This window comes from Tauraco erythrolophus, chromosome 4 (genome assembly GCF_009769465.1).
Source record: "Tauraco erythrolophus isolate bTauEry1 chromosome 4, bTauEry1.pri, whole genome shotgun sequence".
NCBI lineage: Eukaryota > Metazoa > Chordata > Aves > Musophagiformes > Musophagidae > Tauraco > Tauraco erythrolophus.
In genome coordinates, this window is record NC_141468.1 from 936,484 (window position 1) to 958,068 (window position 21,585).

Sequence of the window (21,585 nt, forward strand, 5' to 3'; positions counted from 1 at the left end):
CGCCCCAGACCCGGCCTCAGCCGCTGCCAACGTCCGTCCTTGTGCCCGGCTGGAGGTTGACCTCCACCAACCGGACCGCCCGCAGCAGCACGGCCAGCTGCGCGCAGACGCCGGCCAGGATGTCCATGAGCGGATCCGTCAAATCCCGGATGCCGCGGAGGACCTTCAGCAGGAAGAGGAGCAGAGGTTGCAGGAGGCTGGTGAACGTCGCCGCCAAGAAGGGCTTCCACACGTGGTCGCCGATGGCCGTCACCAAACCCACCGCCAGCACCTGAGTTGGGGTGAAAACGCTCGTTTTTGGTGAACGTTAGCAGCACGTGCTGCCTCGAGGCGTGGTGGTGACCCCGTGAAGAGCAAATTACTCGCGGGGAACTCCCAGCTTCTCTTGGAGATGCCGAAAACGTGGCCGAGATGCAACGATTTCAGTGAGGGAGGAGAACTTTGAGATACTTGAGGGTTTCTCCTCCCGATCCTGGAGTATTTCGACGTGGAAATACTCGAGGAGAAGGTTCACGCTCAGCACCGTCCGCAGGTCCCCCCACGTCCTCCGATCCTCTCTCCTTTCTCCTCGTCCCCCGCCAGCCGCTGCGGCAGCAAACCCCAGACGGGGCGTTACGGGTGACGGAAAGGTTCCCGGTGGCGTTTTTGGGGTGTAACCACGGTTTTTGGAGAGCAAAGCTTCCGTGTGAGTACGGAACGCTCGTGTTTCTCCGGCCACCCAACCTCCACCGTCTGGTGTCACCAGCCTTGGGGCTTTTTCTTTGGAAGAACGAGCCCGGCCTCCCCACAAAGACGTCCACCACCCAGACGGGACGGAGCTTTAACGCTCAAAGCCAACGGGGATTGGAAAATAAAATCAAAAACGGAAATAAATTGGAAAAATCGGATGGAAAAGTCTCAGTTAAGAGGCTGCAGAGCCCAACTGCTCATATCACGTCTCCTCCCCGGTGCCGGGGAAACCGCGGCGGCTCACCTGGACCACGGTCTCGCCGAGGAACCGAACGAGCTCGATGAGGAAGAGGGCGAGTCCGTTGAGCAGGAGCCGTGGGACGATGAAGAATTCCCTCAGCTTTCGCCCAACCGGCCGCTCCGAGCTGCCACGGAGGGAAAAACGAGATGTCAAAACCGGAGAACGAATTAATTCCCCCGGCACCTCTCCCAAAAACCGGCGTTACGGAGCTCTTGGAGGTCACCGGTGATGGAGCTGGGTGGCAACTGGCCTGGAGGTGCCGTATCCCGGTGCTGCGGGATCCAGCTGGCGGCGGGAGGCCGAGCTGGGCTCTGGCCACAAAGGAAAACCCCTGGAAACGGGATGGCCTCGTGCTTATCCCCCTGCCCGGGCAGCGTGGGAGTGGGATGGGCCTGGCACGGCTCTGGCATGGCTCTGGTACCACTCTGGCACCACATCCCGCTGGCGGCAGAGCTGATTCCATGGGAAGAGGCCACCAAATTAAGGATGGGAAGGAGCTGGAGGTCAGTCTGTGCTACCCAAGGAGGCGTCTTAATTAACTAACCCGCCTTAATTAACTAACGAGCAGATAACTGCGTGATCGGAGGCAGAGACTCGGAGGTGGGTTCCTGCACGGCGGGATTTTTTCGGACAGAACCCCCAAAACCCGGCTGGAAGCACCCAAAAATGTCATCGTGCCACCTCTGATGGCTCAGCTCTGGAAAACCCCATCCAACATCCCGGGGAAGCCGCCGGGCCGAGCGCTCCCTCTCCCGGCCGCCGGGACCGAGGGAATCCCGACGGATTTTAACCAGAAACAAGGAAAAAACGAAGAAGCGGAGAGCGCCGGGAGAGGGAAACCGGGGCGAAACGTGGCTCCCGGCCCCGAAACCCAGCGCGGTTTCGCTTCCCGGCGGAGGAAGCGGAACGGGGAAGCCCCCTCCTCCGCGCCCCGGCGCCTGAGACCCCAAAACCCTCCGCATTTCATTTCATTTTCATTTTCCCCCGGGTTTGTCCTCGGGAGGGCGGGGGCGGGGGGCGGGGGGATGCCGGCGGTTCCGGGCCGGTCCCGGGGGTTTGGAGGTTGAACCTGGGGGGGGGGGGGTGCGGCAGAACCCCCAGATCCTTCGAAAGGGCAGCGGAACCCACCGGGACCTCCTCCTCCTCCTCCTCCTCCTCCTCCTCCCGCTGGGAATTCTCCCACGGGGACATGTGAATCCCCACGGAGCGGGGTTAGAACTGCGGACCCCCCACGCCCCGGGGCACAGTCCCCCTCCCCGAGACCCCCCGGACCCCCCACGCCCCGGGGCACGGTCCCCCTCCCCGAGACCCCCCGGACCCCCCACGCCCCGGGGCACGGTCCCCCTCCCCGAGACCCCCCGGACCTCCCACGCCCCGGGGCACGGTCCCCCCCCCCCCGAGACCCCCCGGACCCCCCACGCCCCGGGGCACAGTCCCCCCCCCCGAGACCCCCCGGACCCCACCCGCCCCGGGGCAGGGTCCCCCTCCCGGACCCCCCGGACCCCCCACGCCCCGGGGCACGGTCCCCCCCTGAGATCCCCCGGACCCCCCACGCACCGCGGCAAGATCCTACCGGGACCCCCCGGACACCGGGACCCCCCGGGACACCCCACGCCCCGGGGCAGGGTCCCACCGAGACACCCCCCCCCCCCCCCCGGCCCCCCCACGCGAGCTGGACTCGGGGGGCTAATGAAGAGGCGGCAATTAAAAGGCTCGTTAACCCCCGGGGCGGGGGGCCGGTACCTCTTTCTCTTCCCCGGGGCTTTTCCTCCCCCGGTTCCCCGCGCGGCGGCGGGGCCACCCCGCGGCCCCCCGAGATCCCCACGGACCCTCGCGGGGGCACGACGCGGCCCCCCCGACCCCCGGAGGGCGGCAGGGCCCGGCGCCGCCATCGCCCCCTCCTCCCGGTGCCGGGGCGGGAAGCGAGGCCCCGCCCCTCGCCCCGCCCCTCGCCCCGCCCCATTGTCACCGCCCCCTCCTCGTTGCCGGGCAACGGCGGCGGGGAGGGGAGGGGGTGGGCGGGGCGAGCGGCTGTAGGGGCGGGGCCGCGCTGAAAAGGAGCTGAGTGGGTGAAGGGAGGGGGCCCGCGGGTGAGTGACAGCGAGCGCAGCCAATCACAGGCCGCTGGGGGCGGCGACGCGCTTCGCGCGCGTGGGGGAGACACGGGTGGGGGGACACGGGCCCCACCCCGGGCGGGGCGTGGCCGGGGGGGCGTGGCCGGGGGGGGCGTGGCCGGGCCCAGCCCACGGCCCCGCCGTGCGGAAGCGCTGAGCGGCGGCCCCGGAGCGCAGGTGAGTCGCGGAGCCGGTTGGCCGCGGTCCGCCGTGGGCGTGGGGGGGTGCCCGCGGGTGGGATTCCGTGGGGTGGGTCCCCGTGGGGATGGGTCCCCGTGGGGATGGATCCCAGTGGGAATGGGTCCCCATGGGGATGGATCCCAGTGGGGATGGGTCCCAGTGGGAATGGGTCCCCGTGGGGATGGGTGCCGTGGGGGTGGGTGCCGTGGGCTGCCCCGAGTGGGTGGCAGCGGCCCGGGCTCCGCCGGCACCCACGGGCCCGCGGTTTGAGGAAGAACCGGGCTCGGGGGGCGGGGGGGGGGGGGTGGGGGTGGGTCACCCCTCGCGTGGCTCCCGGGACCCCACGGGCACCCCCCTGTCCCCACGGGGCGCGGGCTCCGTCCCCTCTCCCCGTGCCGGGTGGGGTCTGGGGGCGCCCCCCACCCCCCACCCCGTGGTGTCCGTCCCCCCCCCCCCCGCTGCCACCGGGCGCGCCCCGGGGCCGGTTTTGGTTCCCCAAAAGCCGCCGCAGCTTCTGCTTTCGGGGCGCCGCGTGACGCCCCCGCACCCACGCGGGGGGCGAGGCTCGGGGAAACCCCGCCCCCCCCCCCTCCCCTACCCCCCGGCCACCCCGGCATGGGCAGGGACCCCCCCCGCTCCCACCCGGACCCCGGGAAGAGGTCGGGGAGGGGGAATGTGGTTCCTGTTTCGGGGCTGGAGGGGGGAGGGGGGGGGCACCCGTGGGTGCCGTGACACGGCTGCACACGCGTGTCACGAGCTGGGGGGGGCACACGCCCTCAGCCCATCACCCCCATGGCACGAGCTGGGGGGGGGGCACACGACCTCAGCCCATCACCCCCGTGTCACAAGCTGGGGGGGGCACACGACCTCAGCCCATCACCCCTGTGGCACGAGCTGGGGGGGGCACACGACCTCAGCCCATCACCCCCGTGGCACGAGCTGGGGGGGGGCACACGCCCTCAGCCCATCACCTCCATGGCACGAGCTGGGGGGGCACATGCCCTCAGCCCATCACCCCCATGGCACGAGCTGGGGGGGGGGGGCACACGCCCTCAGCCCATCAGCCCCGTGTCACGAGCTGGGGGGGGGGCACACGCCCTCAGCCCATCACCCCTGTGTCACGAGCTGGGGGGGGCACACGCCCTCAGCCCATCACCCCCGTGGCACGAGCTGGGGGGGGGGCACACGCCCTCAGCCCATCACCCCCATGGCACGAGCTGGGGGGCACATGCCCTCAGCCCATCACCCCCATGGCACGAGCTGGGGGGGGGGGCACACGACCTCAGCCCATCACCCCCATGGCACGAGCTGGGGGGCACATGCCCTCAGCCCATCACCCCCATGGCACGAGCTGGGGGGGGGGGGCACACGCCCTCAGCCCATCACCCCCATGGCACGAGCTGGGGGGGGCACACGACCTCAGCCCATCACCCCCGTGTCACGAGCTGGCCAGGCCTCAGCCTCACCGCAGGCTGGCGGGTACCCAGTGCCCCCAGCCCTCCCCGTGTGCCCCCCCAGCTCCCGCCATGGACCCCCCCCCGCGCCGCGTGCGGCTGAAGCCGTGGCTGGTGGCCCAGGTGAGCAGCCAGCGCTACCCGGGGCTGCAGTGGCTGGACCCCGAGCGGCGGCGCTTCGTCATCCCCTGGCGCCATGCCACCCGCCACCCCCCCGGCCCCCAGGACCACGACACCATCTTCAAGGTGATGGGCGGGGGGGGGGGCACACAAGGGGCGAGGGGGGATGTGGGGAATGGGATGGGGTGACAGGGCGACAAGGGGATGTGGGATGGGGGGAACATGGGATAAGGGTGATGGGGGGATATGGGGGACAAGGGATGGGGGTGACGAGGGGGACACGGGACAGGGGGACGGGATGACGGAGGACATGGGATAGGGTGATGGGGGAGACATGGGATGGGGGTGATGGGAGGACGCGGGATGGAGGAGGGTGATGGGGTGACAAGGGGGACACGGGGTGGGGGGAATGGGGTGATGGGGTGGGACATGGGGACATGGGATGGGCGATGGGGTGAAGGGGGACATGGGATGGGGATGATGGGAGGACATGGGGACATGGGATGGGGATGATGGGGTGACAAAGAGAACCCAGGATGGGGTTGATGGGGGGGGACAAGGGGACATGGAATGGGTGATGGAGTGAAGGGGGACATGGGATTGGGATGATGGGAGGACATGGGATTGAGGGTGATGGGGTGACAAGGGGGACACAGGGTGGGTGGGGGGAATGGGATGATGAGGGGAACGGGATGATGGGGGGAACATGGGATGGGTGACGGGGTGACAAGGAGAACTCGGGATAGGGATGATGAGAGGGGACATGGGAACATGGGAGGTGATGGGATGAAGGGGGACATGGGATGGGGGTGATGGGGTGACACGGGGGACCGAGGACAGGGCTGTTGGGGGGACAGGGGGCCATGGGATGGGGAGGATGTGGGCAATGGGGTGCCACGGGCTGTGGGTGCCAGGGTGCCGAGGGGGCCCCGGGATGGAGGATGGAGCTGATGGGGGGGGACAAGGGGGTTCTGGGACGGGGGTGCGGAGGATGACCCGGGGGACCCCCCCGTCCCCCCAGGCGTGGGCGGAGGAGACGGGGAAGTTCGTGGCGGGCCGGGACGAGCCGGACCCGGCGCGCTGGAAGGCCACGCTGCGCTGCGCCCTCAACAAGAGCCGCGAGTTCCGGCTGCTGCTCGACGGGCCCCGCGCCGCCCCCCCGCGCCCCTACCGGGTGTACGAGCTCTGCGAGGGCCCCCACGGTACGGGCACCCCAAAAGGCCCCCGCACCCCGACAGAGCCCAGCACCCCATGAGGCAGCAGCACCCACAAGTCCCCAGCACCCCCCGAAGCTCCAGCACCCCAAAAGGACCCAGCACCCCATGAAGCTTCAGCACCCTGTGAGGTCCCAGCACCCCACAGGCACGTGGCACCCCAAGAGGTTCCAGCACCCCACGAGCCACCCGCACCCCAAAAGAGCCCAGCACCCCATGAGGCAGCAGCACCCACAAATCCCCAGCACCCTGCAAACCTCCAGCACCCCACAGGGACCTGGCACCCCACAAGTCCCCAGCACCCTGCAAGCTCCCTGCACCCCAAAAGGCCCCCACACCCCAACAGAGCCCAGCACCCCATGAGGCAGCAGCACCCACAAGTCCCCAGCACCCCCTAAAGCTCCAGCACCCCAAAAGGACCCAGCGCCCCATGAAGCTTCAGCACCCTGTGAGGTCCCAGCACCCCACAGGCACGTGGCACCCCAAGAGGTTCCAGCACCCCACGAGCCACCCACACCCCAAAAGAGCCTGAGGCAGCAGCACCCCACAAGTCCCCAGCACCCCCTAAAGCTCCAGCACCCCCCCAAGGACCTGACACCTCATGAAGCCCCAGCACCCTGCAAGCTCCCTGCACCCCAAAAGGCCCCCACACCCCAACAGAGCCCAGCACCCCATGAGGCAGCAGCACCCACAAGTCCCCAGCACCCCCTAAAGCTCCAGCACCCCAAAAGGACCCAGCGCCCCATGAAGCTTCAGCACCCTGTGAGGTCCCAGCACCCCACAGGCACGTGGCACCCCAAGAGGTTCCAGCACCCCATGAGCCACCCGCACCCCAAAAGAGCCCAGCACCCCATGAGGCAGCAGCACCCCACAAGTCCCCAGCACCCCCCAAAGCTCCAGCACCCCCAAGGACCTGACACCTCATGAAGCCCAGCACCCTGCAAGCTCCCTGCACCCCAAAAGGCCCCCACACCCCAAAAAAGCCCAGCACCCCATGAGGCAGCAGCACCCCCCAAGTCCCCAGCACCCCCCAAAGCTCCAGCACCCCAAAAGGACCCAGCGCCCCATGAAGCTTCAGCATCCTGTGGGGTCCCAGCACCCCACAGGCACGTGGCACCCCAAGAGGTTCCAGCGCCCCACGAGCCACCCGCACCCCAAAAGAGCCCAGCACCCCATGAGGCAGCAGCACCCCACAAGTCCCCAGCACCCCCTAAAGCTCCAGCACCCCAAAAGGACCCAGCACCCCATGAGGCAGCAGTCCCCAGCACCCCCTAAAGCTCCAGCACCCCAAAAGGACCCAGCGCCCCATGAAGCTTCAGCACCCTGTGAGGTCCCAGCACCCCACAGGCACGTGGCACCCCAAGAGGTTCCAGCACCCCATGAGCCACCCACACCCCAAAAGAGCCCAGCACCCCATGAGGCAGCAGCACCCCACAAGTCCCCAGCACCCCCCAAAGCTCCAGCACCCCCAAGGACCTGACACCTCATGAAGCCCAGCACCCTGCAAGCTCCCTGCACCCCAAAAGGCCCCCGCACCCCAAAAAAGCCCAGCACCCCATGAGGCAGCAGCACCCCCAAGTCCCCAGCACCCCCCAAAGCTCCAGCACCCCAAAAGGACCCAGCGCCCCATGAAGCTTCAGCACCCTGTGAGGTCCCAGCACCCCACAAGCATGTGGCACCCCAAGAGGTTCCAGCACCCCACGAGCCACCCGCACCCCAAAAGAGCCCAGCACCCCATGAGGCAGCAGCACCCACAAATCCCCAGCACCCTGCAAACCTCCAGCACCCCACAGGGACCTGGCACCCCACAAGTCCCCAGCACCCCCCGAAGCTCCAGCACCCCAAAAGGCCCCAGCACCCCATGAGGCCCCAGCACCCTGCGAGCCCCCTGCACCCCAAAAGACCTCAGGACCCCAAAAGGACCCAGCACCCCATAACTTCCCTGCACCCCGCAAGGACCCTGTGCCCCCCCCAGCCCGTCTCTCCCTTGCAGACGGGGCGGCCGAGGATGACTACGGCTGCAGTGGGGAGGAGGACGACAGCCAGGTACCTGGGGGGGGGTGTGGGATCGGGGGGACCCCCAAACTGGGGGACACCTCAGAGTGTGTGGGGGTCCCTGCACCCCAACCCCGTAACCGCTGCTCTCCGCCCCCCCAGCTCCAGAAGATGACATCTCTGAGCATCGACGGTGAGTGGGGACGGGTGGGGGGGGGGGGGGGGGGGGGCACCCACCTGGTGGTTTCGGGGGGTCAGGGGGTGGTTGGGGGTCACGGCTGCCCTCTGACCCCGCGCTGTGCCCCAGACCCCCAGCACGGGGGGGACCTGCTGCCCCCCTACCCCTGGCCCAAGGAGGAGCCCCCCTTCGGCAGCGCCTGCCCCCTGGGGCCCTTTGCGCCTCCCCCCCCAGCGCTGCTCCCCGGGGAGGTGGGGGGCACCCACGGGACCCCCGAGCTGCCCCCGGCCGCCCTGCCAGAGACCGGGCCCCCCCTGGGCACCCTGGGCCCCCCGGCCGCCTGCCCACCGGCACCCGTGGAGAACGTCATCCCCAACCTGCTCATCAGCCCCCACATGCTGCCACGTAAGGACCGGGGTGGGGGGCGGTGGGGTGGGGGGTGTGGATGGGGGGTGGCTGTTGGGTGGTTGGACACGACGGGGCGGTTCCTGTGGGGTGGCTGGGTGTGGGGGGACATGGGGGTGGGAGGGTTGGTTGGACGCTGGTGTGGGGTGGCCATGGGGCAGCTGGATGGGGTGGCCATGGGTGTAGGGTGGTTATGGGGTGGATGGTGGATGGATGGTGATGGCCATGGGTGTGGGGTGGCCATGGGGTGGCTGGATGGGGTGGCCATGGGTGTAGGGTGGTTATGGGGTGGATGGTGGATGGATGGTGATGGCCATGGGTGTGGGGTGGCCATGGGGTGGCTGGATGGGGTGGCCATGGGTGTAGGGTGGTTATGGGGTGGATGGTGGATGGATGGTGATGGCCATGGGTGTGGGGTGGCCATGGGGTGGCTGGACAGGGTGGCCATGGGTGTAGGGTGGCCATGGGGTGGCTGGACAGGGTGGCCATGGCTGTGGGGTGGCCATGGGTGTAGGGTGGCCATGGGGTGGGCGAGCATGGGGGGCACAAGGATGTGGGGTGGCTGTTGGATGGTTGGACAAGGGTGGCCGTGGGTGTGGGGTGGCCATGGGGTGGATGATTGTGAGTATGGGGTGGCTGGATGGGGTGGCCATGGGGTGGCTGGATGGGGTGGCCATGGGTGTGGGGTGGCCATGGGGCAGCTGGATGGGGTGGCCATGGGTGTGGGGTGGCCATGAGGTGGCTGGATGAAGATGGCCATGGGTGTAGGGTGGTTATGGGGTGGATGGTGGCTGGATGGTGATGGCCATGGGTGTGGGGTGGCCATGGGTAGATGGTGGCTGGATGGTGGTGGCCATGGGTGTGGGGTGGCTGGATAGTGATGGCCATGGGGTGGCTGGACAGGGGTGGCCGTGGGGCGGTTGGGCGGGGGGTTGTCCGTGGTGTGATCCCCAACGGGCAGCCGATGTCCTCGTCCCTTGGGCAGTGACCGACCTGGAGATCAAGTTCCAGTACCGGGGCCGTCAGGTCTGCGTCCTCACCATCAGCAACCCCCACGGCTGCCGCCTCTTCCACAGCAGCCTGGAGCCCACCCAGGAGCAGGTGGAGCTCTTCGGGCCGCTGACGCTGGAGCAGGTCCGCTTCCCCGCCACCGATGCCATCCCCAACGAGAAGCAGCGCTTCTACACCCACCAGCTCCTGGACGTCCTGGACCGGGGGCTCATCCTGGAGCTGCAGGGCCAGGACCTCTACGCCATCCGCCTCTGCCAGTGCAAGGTCTTCTGGACGGGCCCCTGCGCCGCCCACCACGCCGGCCCCAACCCCATCGAGAGGGAGAAGAAGACCAAACTCTTCAGCCTCGAGGGGTTTCTCAACGGTGAGAGGAGGACGGGGCGGTTGGTCCCTGCGCCCCAGGTGGACACCGGATGGGATGGAGGGGTCCGAGCTGGGATGGGGGGACAGCGGGTGGCACGTGGGGATCTCATGGCATGGGGTGGACCAAGCTGAGATGGGGACACCAGGTGGCACATGAGGACCTGATGGTATGGAGGAACCAAGGTGGGATGGGGGGACATCAGGCGGCACGTCGGGACATGATGGCATGGGGTGGACCAAGCTGAGATGGGGACACCAGGTGGCACGTGGGGACACGGTGGCATGGGGGGATCAAGCTGGGATGAGGGGACACCAGGTGGCACATGGCGATACGATGGCATGAGGGGGCCCAAAGTGGGATGGGGGACACCATGTGGCACCCCGGATGGGATGGAGGCGACCAAGGTGGGATGGGGGCACACCAGGGGCATGTGGGGATGTGATGCCATGGTGGGGGGAACCAAAGTGGGATGGGGTGACACCAGATGGCACATGGGGAACATGATGGGATGGGGGACCACCAGGCAGCCCACGGGGTATCACCTGGCATGGGGGTCACCAGCTGGGATGGTGGTGGGCTGGGCTGGTGCGAGGCCCCATCCCGCCCCTCACCGCGGCATCCGGCCCCGCAGGCCTCATCCTGTTCCAGAAGGGGCAGACCACCACCCCCCCGCCCTTCGAGATCTTCTTCTGCTTCGGCGAGGAGTGGCCGGACCAGAAGCCCAAGGAGAAGAAGCTCATCACCGTGCAGGTGAGGAGGACGGGGGGGTCCCGGGGACGCCCCCCGGGGCATGTCCCAGGTCCCGGCCGCACGGATGGTGCCCACGGGTGCCGCCGTGCCGTGACGCCGCGCCGGGACTCTCGCAGGTGGTGCCGGTGGCGGCGCGGCTGCTGCTGGAGATGTTCTCCGGAGAACTGTCCTGGTCGGCCGACAGCATTCCCCTCCACATCTCCCACCCCGACCTCAAGGACAGGATGGTGGAACAGTTCAAGGAGCTCCACCAGCTTTGGCAGAACCAACAGCGCCTGCCGGTGCCACCGCCGCAACCGCAGCCCGGTGCCAGCCCGTGGGTGCTGCCACCCGGCGCCCGGCCCCAGTGACGAGGGGACTGGGGGGGGGGGGAGGACCTGAGCGAAGAAGCAGCCCAAGACTTGAGGTTTTGGTGTTTTTTGTTTTTTTTTTTTTTTTTAATTTATTTTTTTTTTCAGTTTTTTGTCGTTTTTATTGTTCTCGAGGTGGCTACAGACCCCCGGCGGCACCGGCGCGCCCCCGCACTCGCTCGAGGTGTCCCTTCCCCGCGGAAATAAAACCAAAAAAAAGAAAAAATATAATAACAACACGCCCCCTCCCAGAAAAAAAAAAAAAACAAACCAAAAAAAAAACCCCAAACCAAACCAAAAAACCAAACTCAGAATGAAGAAGAAGAAAAAAAACCCTAAAATACAGGTAATTCCAGTCCGTCCCGTCGGCGCCGCCGCCGCGCAGCGCCCCGCGTGTCCCGTCCCCCCCAAATCCTATTCCAAATTCCAATTTATTTGGAATAATCGTTGGTTGGTTGTTTTGGGTTTTTTTTTTTTCTCCATTTCACAGAAAGTTTTCTCCTTCACACTCGGGTTTTTGCTGCCGGGCAAATCCACATCCCTCCGCTTTTGGGGTTTATTTTTGTGGGTTTGGTGGTTGTGGGGGGGTTTTTTTTTGTTGTGTGTTTTTTTTTTTTCCTCCCCCGTTGGTTTGTTTTCTCGTTTCGGTGCCCGACGTTCGGGAAGCGAATCCGTGGGGAAAGCGGGACCCTCGAGCCGTCCTGGCGCGGGCGGCCCCGGCATTCCCGGCCGCGCGGGAGCGAGCCGGAGCCCTCGGCCGCCGGGAACTCTGCTGATTGTGGGACACGTTCCTGTTTCCTTCGTTTTCCGGCTTCTAATTAAAAGGATGTTCCTGGGAGAGGGGGAGAGGGGGGGGTCAGACCTTCCCCCTCCTCCGGCGGCGGCGGTGCCCGCTGTGCCGTATCGGCTCTTACCTGGGAGCCGGGCGCCGCGCCGGAGCGGGAGCTATCGGAACAGGCGGGTGAAGTCCCGCAGAGCCCAACAGACCTGTTTACATTCCTCGGCGCTGCAAAAAAAAAAAAAAAAAAAAAAACGGGAAATATTATGGGGGTATTTGGGAAGCAGGAGGGCATCCTCGGCCCGGCACAGGCGGAGATGTCGGGGGGCTGCGGGATCGCCCCCGGAGGGGCCCCGCGTGCCGCCGTGGTGGCAGCTGGACGCCAGAAGCCGGATGCTGCCAGGGTGAGCCTGGCAGCACTCGGGCTCCGGGATTTTCCCAGGGGTGGCTGAGATGGAGGTGGGCACAGGGGGCGAAGGGGCTGATCCCCCACCAAAGCGGGGATGTGGCTGGTGGCAGCACGGGCAGAGGGGCACAGCGGGCACCAGCTCCCGCCCCGGGAGCGGACGCAGCCCGTGCCGGCGGGTCCGGGCAGGTCCTGGCCGTCGGAGCGGCGTGGCCGGGAGCCAGTGACTCCGTGGGCCGAGGATTCGGAGCGACACCGGCTCCGGGCAAGAGCAGAAAAACCTGTTCAGGGACGGAAAAGGCAACAGGCGCCGTGCTGGGAACACCCGGGATGAGGCATCCGAGCGGATTCCACGGGCCGGGGCCGGGCTGACGTGCCGGCGGCGCGTTCGGCTCTCGCGGAGATGCTCTGGGGCTGCCGGAGGACATCCCGGGGCCGGGAGCAGGTGGGGCTGAGCCTCGGAGGACACCAGGGTGCAAAAGCCACGTTCCCCCCCGTCGCCATCCTGGCTCCCAGCATCGCACCCGATCCCGCTCCGTCCCGCCGTCCCGCTCACCTCGTCACCTGCTTGTGGAAGTCCGTCAGCTGTTTGTGCGTGACCTGGATGGCTCCTCCCGTCGTTTCCTTTGGCAAACCCTTCAGCGAGTTCTCCAGCCAGCGGCAGAACGTCTGCGGGAGGCGGGACGGGAGCTCAGGAGACGGCGGAGCCCAACTCGGGCCCCGGCGCCCCGGCTTGGGGGGAGCCTTCGGGATTCGGCTCCGGGGCGAAGCCGACCCCGTCCCCGCGCCCCCCGCTCACCGGCCGGTCGATCTGCATGATCTCCCAGAGCACCTCGGCGACGTCGGGCAGGGTGTAGGGCGGGAGGCAGAAGCAGCACGTGTGGAGCAGCTGGTTGACGAGCTGCTGGCCCAGTTGGTTCATCACCTGGTTGATGAGCTCCTTCCGCACCTCGAAGTCTTCCTCGTGCTGCGGGAGAAAGGCGAGGGGTTGGGGAAGGGGGGGCTGAGCAGCGCTTGGGGACAGGGACAGGCTGCTCCTCACTCCAGGAGCAGCTCCTGGGGCATCTCGGCGGAGGGACCGTGGAGGAAGACCCCTGTAGACCATGAGGAAGGACCCTACGGGTCACTCACGTCGTTGGCCACCCCGGTGTGGATGAGGTCGCGTAGGAACTTCATGACGCTGCAGTTGGCGTCCCGGTGGTCCAGGGTGGTGGCGGCGATGGCCCACTGCAGGATGGGGATCATCACCTGGCTGCGGAGCAGGGTGACGGGGCTGCGCTGGATAAACCTGGCCGGGCAGAGGACGGACGGACGGTCGGACGGACGTCAACACCGGCGCTCGCCCGGTTACCCCGCGCACCGGTGGGAAGGCAGGATCTTCCCTTCTCCCACCCGCCCGTGGAGATGGGAACGCTCCGGCAGGGACCCCCTTTCCCGAAGGAGAGAGGGGTCGGGCATCCTCGTGCCGGAGAAGGCGCCGGCACAGCGTGGCTACCTGGCTGCCAGGCGGAAGAGGTCGTCCACGGTGTCCGGGTGGTTCTGAAGGCCGTTGGGCTGCTCCAGGAGCTGGAAGGTGGGTATGCACAGCGCCTGGGAGGAGCGGGGCGAGGACTTGTTAGTCAACCAGTTATCGTTACATCTCCGACCGCCCTTCTCTGCGGGGACATTTCCAACGTGGATCACACCGGAGCAGATCGGATCCTGGCATCTCCCCACAGCTGGCATGGCAGCCGAAAGGGCAGGTTCGGATCTCTCCTCCCAACGGGATATGTGCCCCATCGGGAGGAGAGCGATGCCTTCCTCACCCGTCATCTCCCTCCAGCAACACACCACCCCCCGTTCCTGCTTTAACCAACTTCTCCTCCTTGGTTTCGTTGGCCCGACCGCCAAATTCCGTGAGAGCGGAGAGGTGCTGGGACCAGCCCGGGTTCGCACCAGTGCTCGGCGGAAAGTTCTCCGCTTCACGCGAACCCAACTGTTTGCCTTCCCCCCACGAGCACGGAGCGAGGAACGTGGAAATAAGAGCAGCAACGGAGCTGGTGGAGGGTCTGGAGCACACGTGTGATGGGGAGCGGCTGGGGGAACTGGGGGAGTTGGGGCTGGAGAGAAGGGGGCTCAGGGGAGACCCCATCGCTCTGCAGCTGCCTGGGAGGAGGTTGTGGCGAGGGGGGTCGGGCTCTTCTCCCAGTAACAAGAGGAAACGGCCTCAAGTTGCACCAGGGGAGGTTTAGATTGGAAATTAGGAAGAATTTCTCCCCCAAAAGGGTTGTCGGGCGTTGGAACAGGCTGCCCAGGGAAGTGGTGGAGTCACCATCCCTGGGGGGATTTAAAAGACATGGAGATGTGGTGCTGAGGGACGTGGTTTAGTGGTGGACCGGGCAGTGCTGGGTTAATGGTTGGACTCGATGGTCTTCGAGGTCTTTTCCAACCCAAACAATTCCGCGATTCGGACACGCGGGCACCAAACCCGCCGGCTGTCGGCACCCACCTGCAGCATGTCGAGCAGTCCCTGCCGGCAGCCCTCCTCCATGCCGTACTCGTCCACCAGGATGCTGCCCAGGTAGAGGAAACAGGAGTGCTGGTGCGCCCGGTACACGTTCACCATCTGCGGGGAGACACGCACCGCCTGGCACCGCAGACGCCGGCAGAGCCGGGCGCGGGAACCGCTGCGGCCGCTGCTACCGCAGAAGTGGCACCCAGGGGCACGGTCCGTCCGGCTTCCATCCGTGAGCCACGGACTTTCACACCTACGACCACGCTCCCACCACCTAGAGTGGCAACTGGGCAGAGCCGAGCCCGTCCCCGCCGCTCAAAGCTCCCTCCGCTCCCCGAGGGTTTCCGGAGGAACTCGCCGGCGCTCACCGCGACGCTTTTGCCGCGGGGCCGCTGCCCACCCGCCGCTGCCGTTCACCGGTGGCTCCGTGCCCCGGGACGCCGGTGTTGCCACCAGGGCAGAGGGGGGTACCTGGGTGACGAGCGGCTGCAGGAGGGCGGCGGAGCCTTTGCCCACGCAGCGCACGGCGAAGCGCAGGCAGCGGCAGCACCGCTCCACGATGCGGTTATCGGCACTGTGTTTGTTCAGGGTCTCCGACAGCACCGGCCAGATCTGGGGGGGATGGAGAGGGGGGGGGGGGGGTTCGAGCTGCACCGGGGGACGCGGCGTACGCCCCGCCGCGCCGCCCTCCTACCCGAAAAACACCCAGGTCCCTGTAACTGCCGGGCAGGTGCCACTCGGCTCCCGAAAACCGCGGGCACCCACGCTCCGGGCTGAGTCCATCGGCTTGACGGAGGGTGCAGAGCCCGGAGGAGCCCCGCGGCGCCGGTGCGGCGCTGCCGACGTTACGAGGGCAGGGAGATCACAGCTCCCGGGATGTTTGCGGTGCCAGGTGCCCTTCCAGGGGCTGAAGAGCCGAATCCCACCCCATCCCCAATCCCTGTTTCCAGGGGGGGAAGATGCTTCTCTCCCCCGGGCAGAGGGGCCGTCGGACACACGGATCTGCCGGCGCTCGCGACCGAACCAACCGCTCCATCCCACGCTCCCATCAATCCCACCACGTCCCAGCCCGGAAATTCCTTCCCCAAATCCACCACTTACTTCCTGAATGACTTTTTGGCACGGATGGATCTGTCCGTTCTCTACAATGGGGTTGGTGTGTCTGTGAAAAGCAGCAAAGGGTTAACGGTATTTTTTTTTTTCTAAACGCTCAAGTTTTGGGTTTAAAGCCGAGGAAACGGGTTGGAGCCTCCAACCACCCCAGGAAAGGGACCAGAAACCAGCTCGGAGGCGCTGGAGAACCTGGAAGGTGGTGAAGAAGCAGCTTCCAGCCCGTTCCTCTCCGGGCCGGGGGGAAAACGAGCGGCGGCTAATTGGGGTTTAATTAATTAATTGGGGTTTAAGTCTCAGGAGCTCACGACCCCCCGCACGGGCTGTCCCCGTCCCCCCTTCCTCACCGGAATATGACAGCGAGCCGATCCAGGGGCACCGTGGGGTCCGAGGAGAGGCCGTTGCTCGGCTCCTGCGAGAGCAGCTGCAGAACAAGGCAAAACGACGGGATTTCAGGAGCGCAGCAGCCCCGTTCCCAGTAAAGACCGAACAAAGGCTGCGGGGACCCCAGACCCCCCCAGCAGCTCCTCCACATCCCCTTCGGCCCGAAGCAGAGGAGATGTCTCCTCAGACCCGGGCAGCTCCTCAAGCCACACGCACGGAGGTTGCTCGGGAAGCTCAGAGCGGCTCGGCGTTCCGAGCCGGCTCCGAGGGGTCTCCGAAGGAGAAGGGAGCGGGGTCCGGGCTGGAAGAGACGCCTGCCAAGGGCTGGGAGCTGCTGGGAGCGGGCGGTGGTGGCAGGAGCAGCTCTCAAGAACCACTCTCGTGCAGCTACTGGTCATCCTCAAAAGATGAACGTCCCTTTCTGGAGGTTCCCTCCCTCCCTTTTCCTGCCATCCTCCGAGATTCCCACTCTCCGTTATCACGGTTCCGCATGGGAAGGTCACCAGGGCCACCACGTTTTTGGGGTGATGTCGAGTTCCCACGTTCTCTCTGTCCCGAAGATGTGGGGTGAGAGCTGCCTGCTGCACCCAAGGTAGGTTCAGGAAGGTTTTTTGGGCTCCTGGCACATAAACCCATTTCGAGGGAATATTTTCTTCCCAGTTAACCCATTATATGTCCTACCAGCCGGGTATTTCTCAGCCAGGAGAAACTCTGGGCCAAGAACGGCCTCGGTCCTGGACTCCTCCTACCCCTCTGGCTCCGAGGACACACCGGGGATTGAGCCACCGGACAAAGACACGAGCCACGGCACTTTGACGACCTCCGATCCGTCCCGTCGGAACCGGGGCCGGACACGGAGCGCGTTAAACGCCGCCTCCGAGCGGGACGTACCTTCTTCAGCGCCATCACTTGCACGGCGCAGAGCTCGCTGAGGCATTCCGCTATCTTCTCCAGGGGGAGCCTGGCCAGGACCAGGGCTGTCCCTGAAAGGCAAGGGGAGAGGCTCAGGAGCAGGAACGCGGCGCAGGAGCGCGGCGGGTGGCAACCAGACACCAGGGAGGTGCCCAAACAGGCTCTGCCTGTGTGCAGCTCCGGGGCGAAGGCGGCGACGGCGTCCCGAGACCGGGAGATGGTTCCCTGCGGCTTGAACCCGACTCTTTGGTTAAACCAGGCACCGAAATACTTTCTGGCGGGGCGGGAGGGAGGAAGGAATGCCGGCACGGGGGAGCAGAGGGATGGTCTAAAGGCAGACGGGCACCACGAGCACAGCTGGGCACCCCGGCGCGTCCCCGCAGCGTCCCCACCCCGGCCCAGTGGCACCACGAGGTCCAAGGAGGCTGTTCCACATCTTTGTTGGAGACATGGACAGTGGGATCGAGTGCACCCTCAGCGAGTTTGCTGATGACACCAAGCTGGGTGGTGCTGTGGACACGCTGGAGGGAAGGGATGGCATCCAGAGGGACCTAGACAGGCTGGAGAGGTGGGCCTGGGAGAACCTCATGGAGTTCAACAAGGCCAAGTGCAAGGTCCTGCACGTGGGTTGGGACAATCCCAAGCACAAGCACAGGCTGGGCAGAGAATGGATTGAGAGCAGCCCTGAGGAGAAGGACTTGGGGGTGCTGGTGGGTGAGAAGCTCAACATGAGCCGGCACCGTGCGCTGGCAGCCCAGAAAGCCAACCGTGTCCTGGGCTGCATCCAGAGCAGCGTGGGCAGCAGGGCGAGGGAGGGGATTCTGCCCCTCTGCTCTGCTCTCCTGAGACCCCCCTGCAGTGCTGCCTTCAGCTCTGGGGTCCCAGCACAAGAAGGACATGGAGCTGCTGGAGCGGGGCCAGAGGAGGCCACGGAGATGATCCAAGGGCTGGAGCACCTCTGCTCTGGAGACAGGCTGGGAGAGTTGGGGCTGTTCAGCCTGGAGAAGAGAAGGCTCCGGGGAGACCTTCCAGCACATTCCAGTGCCTGAAGGGGCTACAGGAAAGCTGGAGAGGGGCTTTGGACAAAGGTGTGGAGTGACAGGACACGGGGCAATGGCTTTAAACTGGAAGAGGGGAGATTTCCATGGGATCTAAGGAAGAAATTCTTCCCTCTGAGGGTGGGGAGGCACTGGCACAGGTTGCCCAGAGAAGCTGTGGCTGCCCCATCCCTGGCAGTGTTCCAGGCCAGGTTGGATGGGGCTTGGAGCAACCTGGTGTAGTGGAGGGTGTCCCTGCCCATGGCAGGGGGGTTGGAACTGGACGATCTCTGAGGTCCCTCCCAACCCAACCCATTCTACGACTCATTCGACCCCCACCGACGGCGTTTCAGGGGCTCCCACAAAACCGGAATACGAAGACAAGCGCTGGGCTGTTCCCCGCTGCCGCGTCGCCGTGTCCCACTCGGAGGCAGGAGCAGCACAACCACCACGTCGGAGCTGCCGGCACAGCACGGGGCTGCAGCTGATGACAACAGTGGGAGGAAAAAAACCTCTCCCTGTCTCACATCTTCATCACGTTGTTTTCGAGGAGGAGGAGGAGGAGGAGACACGTGGTGGCAGCGAGAGGACCAGCCCGACGCGTGGCCACCGACGCGAGAGCACAAACCAGTGAAAACCACCCAAAACCATCAGTTTTGTCTCTGCAGTCGCACCAGAGCTGCCTCTGCACCAGCTCCAGAGCTGCTCCGGTTTCAAGGGCTTCAAAAACACTCGAATCCGTTGGGAATCTTTGACACCCCTGAACCAGCCGTGGTGGAGCAGCACACGGCGCCCGACAGCCGCAGGCTTGGGGAGAAGCCAACGCTCCCACCGCAGGCTGGAGGTGAAAAACTACATTCCTGCACCCAAACGGGCTCTAAAATCATAGAATGGTCAGGGCTGGAAGGGACCTTCAAAGGTCATCTAGTCCAACCCCCCTGCAAGGAACAGGGATATCTCCAACTAGATCAGGTTGCTCAGGGCCTCGTCCAACCTGGCCTTGAACGTCTCCAGGGATGGAGCATCCACCACCTCTCTGGGCAACCTGTTCCAGTGTTCTACAACTCTCATGGTAAAAAATTTTTTCCTAATATCCAACCTGAATCTACCTCCCTCTATTTTAAACCCATTACCCCTTGTCCTATCACAACTGGCCCTCCTGAACAGCCTCTCCCCATCTTTCTTGTAGGCCCCCTTCCTGTCCTTTCTAAAATGACAAAAACTGACAATTTTCCATCCAGCAGCCCATTTCCGAGCGTCCGGATGCAGCAGTGACCCGCTGCTAATCGGGCCGTGAGCATTTTAAACGTTTTCTTCCCGCGTTTTAGGTGTGGAACAGGGATGAAGATGGGTATAACCCCAGAAAAGGTCTCTTTTCCACCTCCCACCACGAGAAGACTCTCAACGTGGAGCAGCTGAGGGCGAACCCGGACACTTCTTTCGGCCAAATCCCGTGAAAACGGAGCGACATCCCTCCCCAAGCACACGGATGACTTTTCCATACGCACCTTTCAGGAGTCCCACAGCAGCCTCCGGGGAGAGCGTGAAGGAATCGAGGGAACGGGCTATCTCCAGCAGCCCCGTAAAGTGCTGAGCCATGTGGTCCCGGCACACGGAGCAGATGTTGTGGATGGCTTTGGCCGCCGCCGAGGCCAACCGTCTGTCGCACAGACCTTTCATCAGATAACCCAGCACGGGATCTGCGGAGGAGAAAAGCGGGATGAGGAGGGGGTCCCGGGACGAGGAGAGGTCCCACGGACCGGGGCAGAGCGAGGGACTCACCGAGGAACTGGGGGTTTCTGTCCACCACCTCGCTCATCTCTCCCACCAGCTCGATGCTGGTGTAGCGGACGGCGGTGTGCACCGTCTCTGGGAGGCGCACCACCCCCTCCAGCACCTCCACCAGCGTCGGGTTGTTCTCCCTGTGAGGGAAAAACAGCCAGCTCAGCCTCCGAGGTGGCTCCCGCACCATCCTGCACCATCCCGCACCATCCCGCACCATCCCACACCGTCCTGCAGCATCCTGCAGCATCCTGCACCATCCCACACCGTCCTGCAGCATCCTGCAGCATCCTGCAGCATCCTGCACCATCTGGCACCATCCTGCACCATCCCGCACCATCCCGCACCATCCTGCACCATCCCACACCATCCCGCCCCATCCCGCCCCATCCTGCACCATCCTGCACCATCCTGCACCATCCTGCACCATCCCGCCCCATCCTGCCCCATCCTGCCCCATCCCGCCCCATCCCGCCCCATCCCGCCCCGCCGCTGCCCTTATTGAACCCGACGTGCCGCCAGCTCAGCGCCGGCCGGGCGAACCCCGCGGCGTGCCGGATGCCCGAGACGTGGGCGAGCGGGGGGCTCGTGGCTGTCGGAGCCGGGATCCGGACGCCCGGCAGCCTCCGGCTTTCCCGAACGGAGCGGAGGAGACAAAACCCCTCCGGGACGAGCGCTCGTGGCCCAAGAACAAAGCTAATGCATCCGGCGGGGGCCGGAGAAAGCCGGAGGAGCCTGTTCCCAGGGTGGGAGGGTGCCACCGGGCGAGTCCCGGCTTCCCCGCAGCCCACGTCGGTGCCAGGGCTCCGGCTGCCCGGCACCACCTGCCCTCTCGTGGGAAAAGCCGAGCCAAGCCAAGCTCGGAGCAGCCACAGGGCGAGCAAGAACCTCGTGGGACACACCGTCTTCCAGAGACAAACCGAGGGAAAACAAATCCTTATCCTATTTCACCAGGGCTCAACTCAAGCAGGTGATGTTGACGTCTCCAGGCAGGCAGAGAGGAGACCTGAGAAGGTCCAACTGCTTCAGGCAGTCCCTGCTCCGTCCTGGACCTGTATTCCTGGCCAGGAAGTGGAGAGCTCCATCCTTGGGCTACGGAACTGCTCCACCAGCACGGGGTATCATAGAATGGTCAGGGCTGGAAGGGACCTTCAAAGGTCATCTAGTCCAACCCCCCTGCAAGGAACAGGGATATCTCCAACTAGATCAGGTTGCTCAGGGCCTCATCCAACCTGGCCTTGAACGTCTCCAGGGATGGAGCATCCACCACCTCTCTGGGCAAAATATCTTTGGGATACTCGCAGTGTCTCTGCAAAATTCACGTGGTGGCAACTCCTGACCCCACAACCCGCTACGGACAGGAGCAGGATGGTCCGACACTCACTGGTCAACGCTCTTTGCTATGGAGGCCATGATGAAGAGGACGGCTTCCGTCACCTCCCAGGGCGGGTTCCCGTCCTTCAACGTTGCATAAAGCTGCAAGAGAAGAGAGCTGGTCCCAGAAGAAGCACGCAGCTGGTGGGCACGCGGTCAGGAATCCCACCCTGCGAGATCGGCCCCTGCTCCTCACCACCTCC

General features: G+C 65.5%; 2 protein-coding genes across 2 annotated transcripts in view; one reads left to right on the top strand and one right to left on the bottom strand.

Moving 5' to 3' along the window:
* The first annotated feature begins 4,787 nt into the window (after nucleotides 1-4,787).
* Nucleotides 4,788-11,105, top strand: IRF5 (interferon regulatory factor 5). The gene is made up of 8 exons (XM_086610040.1): nucleotides 4,788-4,964; nucleotides 5,860-6,046; nucleotides 8,046-8,098; nucleotides 8,210-8,240; nucleotides 8,355-8,630; nucleotides 9,616-10,005; nucleotides 10,637-10,755; nucleotides 10,872-11,105. The coding sequence occupies exons 1-8, from the start codon at nucleotides 4,791-4,793 to the stop codon at nucleotides 11,103-11,105; spliced, it is 1,464 nt and encodes a 487-aa protein (XP_086466166.1). The 5' UTR covers nucleotides 4,788-4,790.
* A 288-nt stretch (nucleotides 11,106-11,393) lies between these two features.
* The window catches only part of TNPO3 (transportin 3), a 35,735-nt gene continuing 25,543 nt past the window's right edge, over nucleotides 11,394-21,585 (bottom strand). The window contains exons 10-23 of the mRNA XM_086609694.1: nucleotides 21,393-21,484; nucleotides 20,009-20,148; nucleotides 19,735-19,926; nucleotides 17,169-17,260; nucleotides 16,241-16,317; nucleotides 15,885-15,945; nucleotides 15,255-15,395; nucleotides 14,778-14,894; nucleotides 13,785-13,879; nucleotides 13,421-13,577; nucleotides 13,089-13,256; nucleotides 12,846-12,958; nucleotides 12,020-12,111; nucleotides 11,394-11,937 (exon numbers count right to left, since the gene is read on the bottom strand). Coding sequence (XP_086465820.1) covers nucleotides 12,051-12,111; nucleotides 12,846-12,958; nucleotides 13,089-13,256; nucleotides 13,421-13,577; nucleotides 13,785-13,879; nucleotides 14,778-14,894; nucleotides 15,255-15,395; nucleotides 15,885-15,945; nucleotides 16,241-16,317; nucleotides 17,169-17,260; nucleotides 19,735-19,926; nucleotides 20,009-20,148; nucleotides 21,393-21,484 — 1,506 coding nt within the window. The 3' untranslated portion in view covers nucleotides 11,394-11,937; nucleotides 12,020-12,050. The remainder of the gene's footprint in view (nucleotides 11,938-12,019; nucleotides 12,112-12,845; nucleotides 12,959-13,088; nucleotides 13,257-13,420; nucleotides 13,578-13,784; nucleotides 13,880-14,777; nucleotides 14,895-15,254; nucleotides 15,396-15,884; nucleotides 15,946-16,240; nucleotides 16,318-17,168; nucleotides 17,261-19,734; nucleotides 19,927-20,008; nucleotides 20,149-21,392; nucleotides 21,485-21,585) is intronic.

Coding starts and splice junctions, on each gene's coding strand:
- IRF5 (XM_086610040.1), top strand. CDS start 4,791: ATGGACCCCCCCCCGCGCCGCGTGCGGCTGAAGCCGTGGCTGGTGGCC. Junction 10,006..10,636: donor CCTCGAGGGGTTTCTCAACG/GTGAGAGGAGGA, acceptor CCGGCCCCGCAG/GCCTCATCCTGTTCCAGAAG. Junction 10,756..10,871: donor AGAAGCTCATCACCGTGCAG/GTGAGGAGGACG, acceptor GGACTCTCGCAG/GTGGTGCCGGTGGCGGCGCG.